Source organism: Anopheles marshallii, chromosome 3 (assembly GCF_943734725.1).
Source record: "Anopheles marshallii chromosome 3, idAnoMarsDA_429_01, whole genome shotgun sequence".
Lineage (NCBI taxonomy): Eukaryota > Metazoa > Arthropoda > Insecta > Diptera > Culicidae > Anopheles > Anopheles marshallii.
Genome location: NC_071327.1, coordinates 6,787,608 through 6,802,754, shown reverse-complemented (window position 1 = coordinate 6,802,754; position 15,147 = coordinate 6,787,608). Strand labels below are relative to the sequence as shown.

At 45.5% G+C, this 15,147-nt stretch overlaps 3 protein-coding genes across 3 annotated transcripts; 2 read left to right on the top strand and 1 right to left on the bottom strand.

The window, feature by feature from the left end:
• Positions 1–543: 543 nt before the first annotated feature.
• Positions 544–3,061, bottom strand: LOC128714473 (annulin-like). The gene is made up of 4 exons (XM_053809347.1): positions 2,998–3,061; positions 2,382–2,939; positions 811–2,303; positions 544–732 (listed from the first exon to the last, which is right to left on the bottom strand). The coding sequence occupies exons 1-4, from the start codon at positions 3,059–3,061 to the stop codon at positions 544–546; spliced, it is 2,304 nt and encodes a 767-aa protein (XP_053665322.1).
• A 2,571-nt stretch (positions 3,062–5,632) lies between these two features.
• Positions 5,633–8,111, top strand: LOC128714551 (annulin-like). The gene is made up of 4 exons (XM_053809426.1): positions 5,633–5,684; positions 5,779–6,339; positions 6,396–7,888; positions 7,968–8,111. Exons 1-4 carry the CDS (start codon positions 5,633–5,635, stop codon positions 8,109–8,111), a joined length of 2,250 nt encoding a protein of 749 aa, XP_053665401.1.
• A 3,517-nt stretch (positions 8,112–11,628) lies between these two features.
• On the top strand, positions 11,629–14,953 carry LOC128716314 (annulin). The gene is made up of 6 exons (XM_053811234.1): positions 11,629–11,632; positions 12,485–13,000; positions 13,071–13,454; positions 13,526–14,175; positions 14,239–14,673; positions 14,741–14,953. The coding sequence occupies exons 1-6, from the start codon at positions 11,629–11,631 to the stop codon at positions 14,951–14,953; spliced, it is 2,202 nt and encodes a 733-aa protein (XP_053667209.1).
• Positions 14,954–15,147: the final 194 nt, after the last annotated feature.

The window sequence follows — 15,147 nt, the reverse complement described above, 5'->3', positions numbered from 1 at the left end:
CCAGCTGATCATTCAGCTGATCTCTAGACGTCACCACTATTGCCTAGCGATGATCGACGTCATCAACATGGATGTTATAATATTGCAATTTTGCGATCTGTCAATACATAATTTTATTCAAACGTCATAGAATAATTTTAAAAGATAAATTCTGTTCATTACGTGTATTTCAATTTCTTTTTCTAATCTAAATTTATATCCTCTTCGAAGAAATGACAATTTTAAAACATATTTACGCAGTTAAGACCGTAAAATTTTATAGTTAATTTGTACATTCAGTAAGCATTACATTCAAGCGACGTCTCTGCTGTTTAGAAGTTTTTCGCGACACGTGAAGTGGAGTTTCAGTAGAAGTTTCTACTCAGATTGTAGATCGTTTAGAATGTTTGAGTCTAGGCGGTTTAAAAAAGACTTGAAGGGTTTGCTTAGTATTTGGTTTATTTGATTATTTCTTACAATTAAACATCAAGGTAATATAATCTTTACGTTAAACAATAACAGAGCATTATAAGATCATTGATTTACGAAGACTCAGTACCCGTTTTAGGAGAAAACTAAAACATCATTTAGTTCGTTATTTTCTTCCCGATCCTCTACCTCAAAGTTGAACGATCCCTCAATATCAGTCAGCTCCGGTGATTGGAATTTAGCCGACAGTTGTGTGTTTCCCTTGAAGGAAGGTCTTATCATGAAAACAACTTCACATCTCTCATTTGCGGCAACTGAATTGACCTGCAAGAATAGACCAATAAAATAAATGTTAGCGAGGTACATGTGAAATAGTAAGATCAAGCTCCCACTGGTTCTTACCGGTATTGTGAGGGTTTTGGCCAAACCCGAGCATTCAATTTGGAACGCACCCTCGTTGATGGGAATTGGGAGAGGATTGGAAAAGGAAGCGGTTACTTTTACTGTGGATTGGATCACCGGTCGACCACTGAGTTCCAGCTGCACGTCTGGCTTACGCAGACTGTAATCTTCCTGCGAGAAGTACTCATAGTCTACGCCCTCGATATTCGCAAAACTGGTCACTTTAAAGATGGCCTCATCCATTCCTGGTTCGTAGTAATCTTCGAACTGTATCGGTACCTCGATCACTTCTTCGCTGCCTGGACCAACGCTTTTAGAAAACGAATGACTGGTGATGGTGTTAACATTCTTACCAGTGTACAATATACGTTTGAGATGTATTATTCCACTGATCTTGTGGGTGTCGTCGAAAGAGACGTTTCTTATACGCAGGGCAATGCTGAACGACTCTCCGATCATCGCTTGATCGTTGAGCTCCAGCTCAAACTCAACATCCCGACCTTCATGCTTGATCAATGTACGATCTTCGACTTTGATTTGCTTCAGATAGTGTTTGGTGAGACAGTTTTGGCCAAGTTTGAGGGCTCGCAGCATCATGATCCGTGCTTCTGACGATTGTTCGCCACACTTGTAGTTGTTTGTAATGTCTTCTCTGTCGTCCGACCCAATTGCCTTCGTGCTAATGAACTGTCCTATATCGGTTGTATTTTTCTGGATCAATTTCAATGGTTTGCTAGGTCCACGGTAGCGCCAGAAGACTCTGTCTGCATTCACCTCGGCAAACACGAAATCACAATCGTATAACATGTTCACTAGTCCGTTTTTGACGGCTTCCACTGGAGCCGGTCCGAGTTTGTATGCACCATCGGAGAACTCTTGTGGAGTTCCGTCGATAACTTGCCACCCATCATAAACATTTGTACCGAGATCTCGGCGCTTTAGCCACACTTCGTTCCAAACGTGAAAGTTCCAGACACTATCACGGGAGAAATTCTCCTTCACGTTTCCTTCCTCGTCCATGTAGATATCCACCGTGAGGGATGCTTCAGTGTCATGTGCGGATGCGAAATTGGTAACGATACGGCAAGGTATTCCGAGGGCACGACATAGAGTGGCTAGTACGCCGGCAAATACCCAACACTGTCCGTACCGAACCGGTTTATCTGTTTCGTAGTACTCCTGCAAGATTTTAACCGATCCGGTCCATGCACTTGGTGCTGTTCCTCCATTGTAGTCTTTACTCCAATTACCGACTAATACACCGTAGTCATCATTGCTGTTGACAACTCCTGATAGGGCACGACATACTTTAATCGGATTGCCACGATAGGTGGCGGAGACACGAGCTACATCTCCTAGCAGCAGAAAGGTCCAATCCAGGATATTCGTCTCGTACTGGCCAAGTTTCCATTTGTGTCCATGAAAACTACGCTCGTTCCCCTTCCATATCATGGTCATATCCTCCAAAACATACTCTTGTCGCTGATCTTCATCTTTAAATGTACAAAACAAAACAAAAAACAAATTCTTGGATAGGAATTCGCGATCAAAACACAGCATGAACTACTCACTGTCAAGATAAACTGGATCCTCTTCACACCATGGATTGAAGAGCAGATAGAACGGTTGATCAAGCTGATAACTAGTGCTTTTTCCCGAACCCTTCGACTTGACATTGATCGTTAGAGTCCATTTGGAAACAGAAGCGTTTGGAGATGTTCTGACTGCAATGAGTAGCTCAGTGGCGTTTTCCTCATTCACACTGGTCGATTGTAGCTTGGCGTTCCAATCGGAATCATGATCCTCCTCGAGGTTATCGTCAGTTTGCAGCAACATGTACACGACTGTGCCGTGTCCATGGCTGATCCATTCGCCTGCAATTGGATCAACGGCTAACACGAGAGAGATGGCGTCCGTTTTCGGATCGATCGGTCTGTTGCAGATGAGCTTCAGAAGAAACTCCTGTCCTCTCCGGATAACTAGTTGTGAAGATTCTGTTCTATTCGCTGACGCACTCATACTCGCGAACCTTTCCGTTCGATGATTCACTCCGTTTTCTTTCAGACAGGAGTCGATTCGCTCAACGATCAGCTCGGACTGCATATCATCTTCAATCTCATTCTCGTCATCTACAGTAGAACCGCTAATGTCACTCTAATGTGGATAACAACGATCACGATGTCTTACCATTATGGTCCTGCTGTTGCCAAAAAGCAAACGGTAGCGTATGCGGTGCACTTGTTCCTGCCATTCCGAAACTGTTACGAGGCCGGACTGTATGTTTTGCCAACGACTGTCAATCAGTGTGTACGCGCGAATCGGAACTAACCGGCCAGCAGACGGCGATAGCTGAATTTATATGATCCGAGAGCCAGTGTGTACTCTCCTCGTAGCCGTGGCGCAGTGAGTCATGATGTTTCTGTAGCACGGTTCGGTTATTATTAAATCAAACCATTGCTCTTCTGCTGTGCGTCTGCTCTCCCGGCAGGAAACTCTAGTCTCGTTCGGTCGCATGTTCTCCCATGCGGTGTGTTCGCAGCAACACTGACAGTTCGTCATCGTGGTGACGTTATTTCGGGTTTAGCATTCCTCGAATACTGAAATCGGAAGATGAATGACCATCCGGACAAGGGCCCGTCCATATGGAGGATAGCACAGGCGAAGAAACAAGAAAGATGATTGTTTAACGTGGTGATTAACTGCTTTGTAACGAAAACATTGGGCGGGTCAGCGAATTTATTATCTACATGAATTCGTCTTATGCACTGAAAGCGTGCAACCGAACAACATGTGGTCAGTGCGGAGAGCAATCAATGCTCAAGACGTAAAGCCAGAATATACATGCCAATGGCGAAACTCAATTAGAGCATAGAACTTGCTTGTTAGGACTTCCTAACTAACAACAAAAATGGCTCAAATTGTCATTGCCAATCGAGAAAGCATGCTGGTTTTTCCATTTGAATTGTCCGTTAGAGCTTCGCACCTTCGTTTTAGTGGAGCTGAGGAATCCAATTTAATCGGCTCCTTACTTCTAGATTGTGAGAAAGCCACATTATGCATGTTTTTTTCCTGACCCTTTTCAATATAAATTTGATATCTGATTATCATTCTGGAGTATGCTGCCAGTAGGACTGGTGCATGAGAGATTAAGTAACTCTAATTGCATGCATTGAGACCTGTAGAATGAAAAAGCGTGTTTATGTTTTATCCGTAACTGTTTATTTTGCTTAATAAATCATCTGGTAGAACGATCATTGGCGATTACGATCATGGGTAGAATCCTAGTCACCTATTGTACATCGCTTAGTTTCCCAGTTGTCGCGAGATTCTTTGATGAGATGAAGTAGATGTAGCAAACTGTTAACACACGAACTACATTACAGTGATCTTTCTCGATCGAGACAACACTTGGTGGGATAAGATATGTATTTTGCATGGAGCAGGTTGATCTATGCAGTTGGTAGTTAGACTAGGAGTCCCATTCATTATACGATTGTTGTGTGATCGTAAGTGCGATCGTCAAATGGAATTCGTGTTTTAGTGATCCAAAACAAACTGGAGAAGTACCAACATTATGGAGTGATTTAGAAAAGATATTGCAGGCAGATCTACAGCAACCCAGCACAGTACGGTTAATATTTGGTGAATGCTTGGGGGATTCTTGGACATTGTTTCATTAAAAATTTCAATCGAACTATGACTTCGACTGTGATATTTTTATAGACGAAAAATATTTCTTCGAAATTGCTTTACCGCCAGGAAAGCCGTGAGAAATGATGTTGAGAGACTACCAATACTGTCTAGTGGTGAAAAGTTAAACTCCACTACGACTACACTGCACTTTTTTTGCCGTCTAGACCTTGAGGAATATCGGAATATCGTACGAATATCTGGAATACGAATCTGGAACTTCGTACGAAGTTCAGATGCACATTGAAGAACACTACCGACCGAATGCTGACCGATTGATCAAAGGTTATCGATCGGACGTGCTTTGTAGTGGAAAACTTTCACAAAACTCCACCATCCATTATGACGTCGTTGATAACAAACGACCTGGCCGAACAGTTGGAACTGTAGAACGTTGTGAATGTTTCTTAGAAATGAGTCAACTCTGGGTATATGAATAAATAAAAAACAAGAGTAGTGCAAGCTACTGGGCTGTTCACAAGCTACTAAAAACAGCAGAATACTCAGTTGTGGAATTTTTATCAATCAATATATCGAATGTTTTATCGCTTCTCATGCCTTATGATTCAAATTGATTGAGTGCTTACTAATCGATTTTAAGCTCGTTGTGAGTACCCTTGTTAATGGTATAAAGGAGGAGAGCCTACCAATATTTAAGCTAGTAGAGTTTCAATGTTATAACAAAATCTTCGTTGGAAGTGTCATTTAACATCTAAGTGTTTGAAGCATGTTTTATAAACATTTTAACATCCATTTTAATTTTAACCAAAATTTTACCATATTATCGTGCACTTCTTTACTTTCGTCATCACGAAGCACGTGTGTGCATAGTTTGAGCAAGATTTAAACCATGCCATAATTTGTTTTCAAACTAATGGTCAACCGTCATAGGCTGTTTCAAACAATCGTGAATTTGCCCATGGAAGCACATTGTCGTTATGGTTGTTAAATTTTTAGCCTCCATTAAGGGACTCGATTGCACAAACAGTCAAAAACAATATTGTACCAATTATCAACAACGATTCGTAACGATCGCAGAACATTTGACCAGATCGAATGGCGTACCTATTTAAGTAGGTACTGATATTCATGCTGAAGTTCAGTTTGTTACCTCGAATAATTGTGCATAATAATGGGTTCCAAGTCAAACCCTTACGCCTACAGAATATGGCCGCCACGCAAAGGTAAGCTTGTGCATGTGCTCAGCAGATGTAGTGATCTTGGTGAAAGTGATAACGGTTTTCGAGTGCGTTCGATTCTTTCGCCCTTCTTCGTTAGCGCCGACGAACAGTACGATCAAGGACGTGCTGCAGATCGATACGATCGATCTGTGCTTTGATGAAAATGGGAAATCCTTCCACACGAGCTCTTACGAAATGATGGCGAAATCGCGTCCAACCAAACGACCCCGACAGCTGGTCGTAAGACGGGGCGCACCATTCACCGTGCGGTTGCTTTGCAGCCGCAGGTTTGATCCGTCCGTCGACACGATGGTGTTAGTGTTCAGGGTGCTTCCCTTTGCTTCGGATAGGGCTTGTTTTGGAAGCGGAACCGAGACGTACGTGTTGGTGCATCCGGACAATACTCTGCCAAAGACGGAAGATGGGGAGCCGATGGACGACTGGGGAGCCGTGCTGGTGGGAAGTAAGGATTTGCCGAAAGGTAGGGTAGAGTTGACGCTGAGCGTTACAACGCCATCCTATGCGCCGGTAGCACGGTGGACGATACAATTTCACACCCGGCTGGACACGACCGATGCGAAAATGGAAGTAGCGATAAAGGAATACATGTACGTGCTGTACAATCCCTGGTGTAAAGCAGATCCGGTGTACATGGAAGGTATTCCGTCCGAGCTCCATTTGAATTGGGAGCTAACGTTGTCCTTTTCTTCGCAGATGAAGCTAGCAAGGAGGAGTACGTCTTGAACGATAGTACACTGATTTGCAAACCATCGAGCAAGGATTTTCGCATGCACAGCTGGTACTTGGGTCAGTATGAGCCGGACGTGCTCGACTGTGCGCTGTTCATCTTGTCGGAGGTTGGCAAAGTGAAGGCAGCTTCATCCGGCAATCCGATGCTCGTTACCAGAGCACTAAGCGGTGCACTAAGCAGTGCGAGCGGGTACGGTGTATTGCAAGGAAATTGGACCGGAAACTACAGCCAGGGTACACCGCCAACTTCCTGGAGCGGTTCGGTGAAGATACTGCAGGAGTTCTACAGCACGGCAGCAACAGTCAAATACGGTCAGTGCTGGGTGTTCGCTGGTCTGTTATCGAGTGTTTGCCGCGCGATCGGCATACCGAGTCGAGTGATCACCAACTTCGATTCTGCCGGTGATCACGATGCGTCGCTTTCGATTGACTACTACGTGGATGACACGGATAATACGGCCAGCGACATGACGGTCGATTCGATCTGGAACTATCACGTCTGGAATGAGGTGTGGATGAAGCGGAAAGATCTGCAAAACCCCATCCTGGACGGTTGGCAGGTGGTTGATGCCACTCCGCAGAATATTTCCGACGGCATGTACAAGTGTGGCCCGTGTCCGGTCGCTGCGATCAAGCAGGGCCTCGTGCACATACCGTACGATGGTGAGTTTATCTTCTCGGAGGTGAACGCCGACATCATCTATTGGTCGATTGGCAACGATCAGAACTCGCCGAAACCGCTCGAGGTCAACACGAGCCAAATCGGGCGGGACATGAGCACGAAGGCGATCGGGTCGAACAATCGAGTGGACATTACCGAACAGTACAAGTATCCGGAAAAATCGAAGGAAGAACGCGAGGTAATGAAAGTGGCCATGCAGTACAACTGTCAGCGCTTTACCAGTGCCGGGTTTTCGAAACACTTGCTCGACCACATGGTGAGCACAAGGAATGGCGTGGACGAAGTGATAAAGCTGGAAATAAAGTGTGACGAAGAGATGGCCATTGGTACGACCTTCAAGTTCGAGTTGATCGTTACCAGTACCAGCGCCGATCGTCCGGCCGAGGTAAGTGGCAATCTGGTGCTGAAAGATTCCGACTACACCGGGCGACACATGGAAATGCTGAAGAAGACACCGTTTACTGCCAAGCTGGAACCGCTGGAGTCGAAAACGATCCTGGTGCTGCTGGAGTTTGACGAATACCACAAAACCGTATCGAACAAAACGAACATCAAAGTGATCTGTACGGCAAGGGTGGACGGTAGCGATAAGACGTACTTTAAGATGCAAAATTTCCAACTCGCACCGCCAACGATTGAGCTGACGCTGATCGAGCACAGTGTGGCGGGCCCGATCGCAATACAGGTGGATTTGCGGAATCCGCTTCCGGTGCCTTTGACCCGCGGTCGCTTCACAGTGGAAGGATCGCGCTTTACCGATCCGTTTGTGAAAAAGGTAAGATGGGCGAGGTTTCCTCCTGTGGGCGAAGAACAGTAAATACAGCGGATGTGGTTTTGTTTTTTTGTCTTTGCAGTACGATCTCATCCCGGTCGGTGAAACAGTACAATTTATTTATCCTATAAATTTAACGGTCAGAGGAAAAATGACTGTGTCTGCATCTTTTATTTCCAACGAGCTGAAAAACGTACACGGAGATCTGACGATACAAATACCTTAACGATGTATTAAATATGGAAAGATAGTAACGAATTATGTATGATGATGTTGAGAGAGTAAGGGAAGGTTTTATAGTAAATATAACCTGAGCAATGAAGAGCGGAGAATCGTTCTATTGTTTATGTATACGCACCTACAAGGGCTGTCCGGAATTAGCGGAGTAAACTTCATCTCTTGTGAGTCTAGAAGAGCTCCCACACACCTTGATAAGACATCAATCTCTACTTCAGTCCAGTAAAGATTCGAACCCAGACTGGCGGTGTCGTCATACGGCGCCATTACTACCTACACCGTTCGACCGGTTCCGTATGTGAGCGTTAGTTAATTAATGTAAGGCAGACATGCCCCAGCAGGTCATTTAAAATAGAGAATAGAAGTTAGTGGGCATGGAAAGAGAGCTGAAAAGCATAAATAAAATTGAGCTCGACCGACCTATCGACCGTTATAACAATGAGATAGCAAATAACTTTGATGACGTCTTAGTTTACGACGTAACGTCCCCCCGCCGGAGGCGTACATCGACAATGAGAAGTGTCGTTTGCAGTAATGACATCATCAAATTCCATATGATCGTTTGCGGATCTCGCGCTTCTTTCTAAAATCCGCATACATGATTCATCGCGCTTCATGCTGATTTGACAAATGATCTTATGCTACGCCCTTCCTTATGTTGCGAGTTTTTGATACACCTACCGAATAGATCACCCGCCCCCTATGCCACCCTTGTTTTGAGAGCCATTCGCACTGGAGATCGCGTCAAAGATATTGCTTGAAGGTGGTTCGCTCGTGGTAAACAATTCCTAAACCATCACGATCGCGGATCGCGGTGTGTGAGAGACTCCTCGGGGAAGCTGCGTGGAACCGATCGAACTGGTGATCGGCATAACGCGTACGGGTACACGGTTGGCAGATGAATTTAACCATTCGACGAGTGCGGAGTGCAATTCCGTCGCGTTGGGCGTCGTGTTCTGAGGTGCTGGCTGTGATTGTGATCTTTAACCCGTGAAAGTGTCGATAGTGAAGTGAGTAGAATGAGTTATTTGTACGATTATGTGGAGAGATACCTCCCAACATCGTGGCGCCGGAAGCGCTTCCGTCGTCCGATCATATGGTCTTCTCCCGAGTGTAAGTATGCGGAAGTGGTTAAACGACATAGTATTTCATCCAGTTCATGAAAGTTCGACAAAGTTCATCAGAGTTGTATAAGGAAATATAAGCTAGTTTAGGAGAGAATTGTAGTAAATAACGACTGCTCATATAATTGAGATGCAAAACAAAGTGCATTTTAAATGGCACGTTCCAAAGCTATTCGTTAGTTTAAACCCCGTAAAGGGGCAAATGACTTACGCACCGTTAATCTTCCAACGAAGTGCCGATCATCGCGTACGTGATCTCGCGTCGGATCGTGTAGGATAATACACAAATCATTATCGATCGCCTTCGTCCCTCTACGCCGCGGTACGAAATTCTCGCGTACAGTGATCAGCAGGCTAAAAATAACTTGATTCCTATCCTGGATTGTCCACTCGTTGGTAGAATGTGTTATTTAACCGGAGTGCAAGTAGTATGATTAAGTAATACGCATGACGCCAATGATAAACAGAAGGCATTCAACGCCGGAAGCAATGTCATCGGAACATGGTCATTCCGAGTGTACAGCTCACCGCATATGTAAATCTGAAGTATTTGTATTCCGACGCCGAAGGTGTGCATTCTCGAATTTACAAACAAAATCTGCAGTATCCAAACAGATGTGAATGTAAACGATGGCAGTGTCTGCGAACGTTGCGATGATTTCATACTAGAGAACCGATTGCCTCGAACTCGATGTCTAGCAAAAAACAAGAAAAATCAAAAGCAAAACAAAACCGTCTTTTTAATGACCTTCGGGTTGGTGGATTCGCCAAAACCAGTATGAAAAGCAAAGAAAGCGAATTATGCACCGCACATCCATAATAGTCCCACAACGCACACAATGTTTATCTGAACGTTTGGCAAACTGTTCGCCAGCGCTAAACGGTTCCAATAGTGCGTGCGAAATTTGAACGCCTGCTGGGTGTGCGAGATGAAGGATGGTGCGCAAGGTCATAGAGCGAGCTAGAAGCTGCTAGGCAATGCGCGAATTGAACGCTTTTTTGGACACCCCTGCTGTAGGCGTTTGTTGTGCAGCTATTGTGACCGTCGCTCGGACCAAAAGTCATCGTTTAGGCAGACATTTCCTTAATATAGTCACTTCGAATGAAGTGTTTGCCGAGGGTCTTGGGGATGTCATCAAATGCAAGCTAGCTGCCCTAGTCGGATAGAACCAAAGGAGAACCAGCCGGTTGTGTGGCCGTTCCATGTAGGAGGCGGAACCGATTATTGCGCGGGAGCGGCAGTTGATGGCGCGATCGGTTTTTAATGATCGTTGTGGAGTGTGCACCCGAACGCGAATCGGAGCACCGCTCAAGGATTTAAATTAAGCGTTCTAAAAACAAATGCCGCATTGTTGTCGGTACGTTTGATACATGCTATGGGCACGAGAGTTGGGTCAGGTTAGAATGAGAACTCAATTGATGCTAAAATGATCGAAATTATTGTGTGGAAGGTAGTACGCGGGATCTGCAGTCGAGTACAATTTAATATCCCGGAACTATCAAACAGCGTATGTGTGTCAACTAAGCCTGCTACAGGGTGCTCTTAATTCGACCCTTTGAATATCTTATCCGTAAGATTAAATGAGTGTACCTTTAGGCACTTAGAATCGTTGCATCATAAGACAGTTTGTCTACCTACGAATGCTATAAAAATGGGGATCGGTACAATTACGGTATCGTGAGTCTTGCATTCCATCCCTAATGAGTTGAATTCCATGCCTAATGAATAGAAATAGCCCGTACAGAGGCTAACGATAAGATTATTAAACAATTTTTATATATTATTCAACTGTTCAGTCGTGGTAACTTTCGATCTTTCAAATAAAAAGCTATTTTCTACCGTAGTAATAATATGGATGCATTGATCATACGCAAGCGCAACTTCGCTTAACTTCACCGGCTTTACCGCTACTTGCAGTGGAATGTTTTTTTTACTACACGAGACGTGCGGCACGAGCAAACGTTTGCGTCCGTGAATTTTATTGTATGCTAATGATGCCGAACAAGGCATGCTCGTGGCACGACCGTAACGCGCTACTTGAGATTTGCTTTGCTGTTTGTTTGCTGCTTGCTCCCCCGCTCGCCCTCTCCCCGACGATGCGTTCCGTCGCCCACATCGCCCAGCTCGGCGAAGATCCGCAATCATCACCTCCCGACGCGTCTGTCGCCAGCGGCAGATTGATTGCTACGGGTAGAAAGTGAAGGTTCTTCTCCCTCGTTCTCGGTTTGATTCATTCATAAAACTCGTGTACGAAGGTGGATGATGTGGATGGAGTGGAACATGTCGTCAACTTGATTTCCAACGCGCTTGGATGGAGCACGGTGGTATTGGCGGGATTCCGGTAAATGATTGTGCCGATCGCTGATGTATAATCTCGAACGATGGGTAAATCGATCGATAAATAAACAATGGGGTTGAACAAAACGTTTGCCAATCTCGGGCGTGAGAACTCGACAGGTTCCGAAGCGCGATTAGAAAAGAATGGCCCAAAGCTGGAAGTGTTTTATTGCTAATTGAAAGATGATAGATGGCGCCCAAGGAAGCTGGAAGCTGTAAAGCATAGGTGATGGAAGTTAGTTTACACTTCAGGTTTGGTGTGTTTAGTTTCTCCAATCACTTCTCGCTTGATGATCGCACACAGCTGGGCGTGAATTACGTGAAGTGATCTAACAACACAAACGAGACTGGCATTGCCCCTTTGGTATTGACCCATTTATCACCTTTTAATAGAACGATGACCATTGGCGATGGTGATGGATCAATAAAATTTAGCTGAATACCTTGTGGAGAACGATGCAGTATTGTTGTACTGAATAAGAATAAATTCCTCAGAATATCTCCAACGTCCGGTGTGATGTACGTGAGTCAAGGAACCCCGGGGAACTCCATTTGTATGATTGACCGGATGCAGAAAGAAGACGCAACGTGAATCATCTCCAAGATGGGGTCGCACTTGAAATAGAATTGCTTTACAATTATCGCAAAAGCATGCATAACACTCGTCACACTGCGTTACCTCATCTGGCAAACGCGATGGAAAAAGCATTTTACGCCCGAAGCCATTTTGATCCGAGACAAATGGCACGTACGGTTTGTGGCTTTTTACTTGATTGATGGAGTGGTTGATTTATTAAATTGAAGTTAGTTATTACAGCAAGAATTGACTTTCCTGAGGGCTGCACCGCACACCGATGAACGATCGAAGCTATTGTATTTTGGTTGCTCTTCTTCCTACAGATTCTCCATCCGCTGAAGTGCTGACGGTAAGATCCGTCGATCTTTGCACTGACGAGAATGGCAAGGATCACCACACCATGCGATATGAGTTGATGAGCCGGGACGAGTATAGTGGCAAGATACCGAAGCTAGTCGTACGCCGTGGACAACCGTTTCGTTTGCGCTTGGTATGCGATCGGCCGTACGATCGGAGCCGGGACGCGTTGAGTTTGATTTTTACCGTGGCCGATGAGGACCAGCCAACGCACGGCCATGCGACATTGGTCGGTATTCCGGTGAATCAATTTCCCGAGCAACTGAGTGAACCACACGAGTGGGGTGCTGCAATCGAGGCAATCCACGGAGATCTGCTGGAAATTTTGGTTAAACCGGCCGCAACGGCTCCAATCGGCCAGTGGAAGTTGGATATCGATACAAAGCTGCTTAGCGATCCGTTCGGCAAAAGTTATTCACTGCCCCAGGCGTTCTACGTCCTCTTTAATCCCTGGTGTCCTGATGATCTGGTGTACATGGAAGGTGTGTACTATCTGAGGGAGTATCTGATCGGTGTATGCACATGCATCATAATGTTTTATTTTGCCTGCAGAGAAAGCACACCGGCACGAGTACGTGATGAGCGACACGACTCTCATCTACCGAGGATCGTACAACCGATTGCGTCCTTCGGTGTGGAAGTTTGGCCAGTTTGAAAAACACATCCTGGACTGTTCGCTGTTGTTGATCACAAAAATCGGCAAGGTTAGTGCTACACACCGTGGCGATCCGGTGCGAGTGTGTCGTGCCATTTCGGCAGCCGTCAACTCACCGGACGACGATGGAGCACTGCTGGGAAATTGGAGTACAGACTACTCGGGAGGAACGCCCCCCACGAAGTGGGTTGGTTCGGTGGAGATTATGCAACAGTTCTACAAGAAGCAGAAACCGGTCAAGTTTGCCCAGTGCTGGGTGTTTGCCGGCGTTGTATCGACGAGTAAGATTGAGGCGAGATGCAAGCTTATATAAAAAAAAAACAGCAATATTAATTTGTTTTAATCTTGATAGTTGCTCGAGCAATTGGAATACCGTCCCGGGTGGTAACGAACTACTCTTCAGCGCACGACACACAAGCCTCACTGACGGTGGATTACTTCGTAGACAAGGCCGGTAAAATTATGGAAGAAATGAATGCCGACTCGATCTGGAACTATCACGTGTGGAACGAGGTGTGGATGCAGCGACCCGACCTGGGCATCAGCTCGGACGGGGACTACGGTGGATGGCAAGCGATCGATGCCACTCCGCAAGAATCTTCCGACGGAATGTACCGGTGCGGTCCGGCATCCGTACTGGCCGTGAAGTTGGGTGAGGTGTTGAAACCGTACGACAACAATTTCCTCTTCGCGGAAGTAAATGCGGACAAGGTGTTCTGGAGATATACGGGACCACACCACCCGCTAAAGTTGCTGCGGAAAGATGTGCTTGGAATTGGACTGTTTATCAGCACGAAAGCCGTCGGCCGATGGGAGCGGGAGGATATAACCGCCAGCTACAAATTTGCGGAAAAATCGGAAGAGGAACGTGCCACGATGCTGAAGGCGCTGAAGCAAGCCAACAGCTACTTCAGTCGGTACTATCTGAACGAGGAGTTCAACGAGGTATATTTTAACTTTGAGCTGCGAGATGATATCAAGATTGGCGAGCCTTTTAGTGTGGTAAGTTTGGTTGGGAACCGGGGGTCTGCTTCGGACTGGAGTAACTGAGGATTTTTTCCACAGTTTCTGCACGTCAAAAATCGATCATCCGAAAATCGACACGTTGTCGAGGGTTCGCTGCACGTTGATAGCGTACTGTACACGGGGAAGGACCGGGATAGTGTAAAGGTGGACACGTTCTCTGTTACGCTCGAACCCGGCACCGAGGAGTTTGTACGCATGGTAGTCGAGTTCCAAGAGTATTATCGCAAATTGCGTGATCAGGCTGCATTCAACATTTCCTGTATGGCCACGGTACTGGATACGGAGTTTGAGTTTTACGCGCAGGATGATTTCCGTGTACGTAAACCAGATATAAAGATAACGCTGCTTGGAAAGCCGGTATCTCAGGCCCCTGTAGAGGTTCAGTTTACGCTCGAGAACCCACTGCCGATACCATTGCGCAAGGGTGTGTTCCATGTCGAAGGAACGGGCATTGGGAAGCCGCTACTATTTAAGGTAATGGTTTAGATACCTGCGTTTGAGATACAGTAGCAGCTAGGTAAAATTTACATTTGTCTTTTAGCACCCGGAAATAGCTCCAGGAGAGAAGGTTTCGAATACCTTCACTATGACACCACCCTACTCAGGACGCATGGCACTAGCTGCCAAGTTCACTTCCAAGGAGTTGGACGATGTCGATGGATTCTTGGCGTTCATTGCACATCCCCGACCGGAGGACATCATTATGGAGGTGGAAGATAACGCGATCATTGCCCGTACTGACGTAATCGACTAGGGGACGCCAAAGAACTTGCCATTGTTCAGTCACTTCACTTTCTCTCTCTTTGACTCCTTGTCTATCTTTTGTATTACCCACTAACTGCCAACATGACGTTCGTAATGTGTTAACATTGTTTTGAAAAAGTAAAGTATATTTAATAATATAATAAAGTAAAACAAATAAACAGTACACAAACCAACCAACCGACC

Excerpts from the sequence above, each read along its gene's own strand:
- LOC128714473 (XM_053809347.1), bottom strand. The coding sequence starts at position 3,061 with ATGGCAGGAACAAGTGCACCGCATACGCTACCGTTTGCTTTTTGGCAA. Across the intron at positions 2,304-2,381 it reads GGATCCAGTTTATCTTGACA|ATGAAGATCAGCGACAAGAG; the intron begins GTGAGTAGTTCA and ends GTACATTTAAAG. Across the intron at positions 733-810 it reads CCAAAACCCTCACAATACCG|GTCAATTCAGTTGCCGCAAA; the intron begins GTAAGAACCAGT and ends CTATTCTTGCAG.
- LOC128714551 (XM_053809426.1), top strand. The coding sequence starts at position 5,633 with ATGGGTTCCAAGTCAAACCCTTACGCCTACAGAATATGGCCGCCACGC. Across the intron at positions 5,685-5,778 it reads AATATGGCCGCCACGCAAAG|CGCCGACGAACAGTACGATC; the intron begins GTAAGCTTGTGC and ends CTTCTTCGTTAG. Across the intron at positions 7,889-7,967 it reads CCGATCCGTTTGTGAAAAAG|TACGATCTCATCCCGGTCGG; the intron begins GTAAGATGGGCG and ends TTGTCTTTGCAG.
- LOC128716314 (XM_053811234.1), top strand. Across the intron at positions 13,455-13,525 it reads TGCCGGCGTTGTATCGACGA|TTGCTCGAGCAATTGGAATA; the intron begins GTAAGATTGAGG and ends TAATCTTGATAG. Across the intron at positions 14,176-14,238 it reads TTGGCGAGCCTTTTAGTGTG|TTTCTGCACGTCAAAAATCG; the intron begins GTAAGTTTGGTT and ends TTTTTTCCACAG.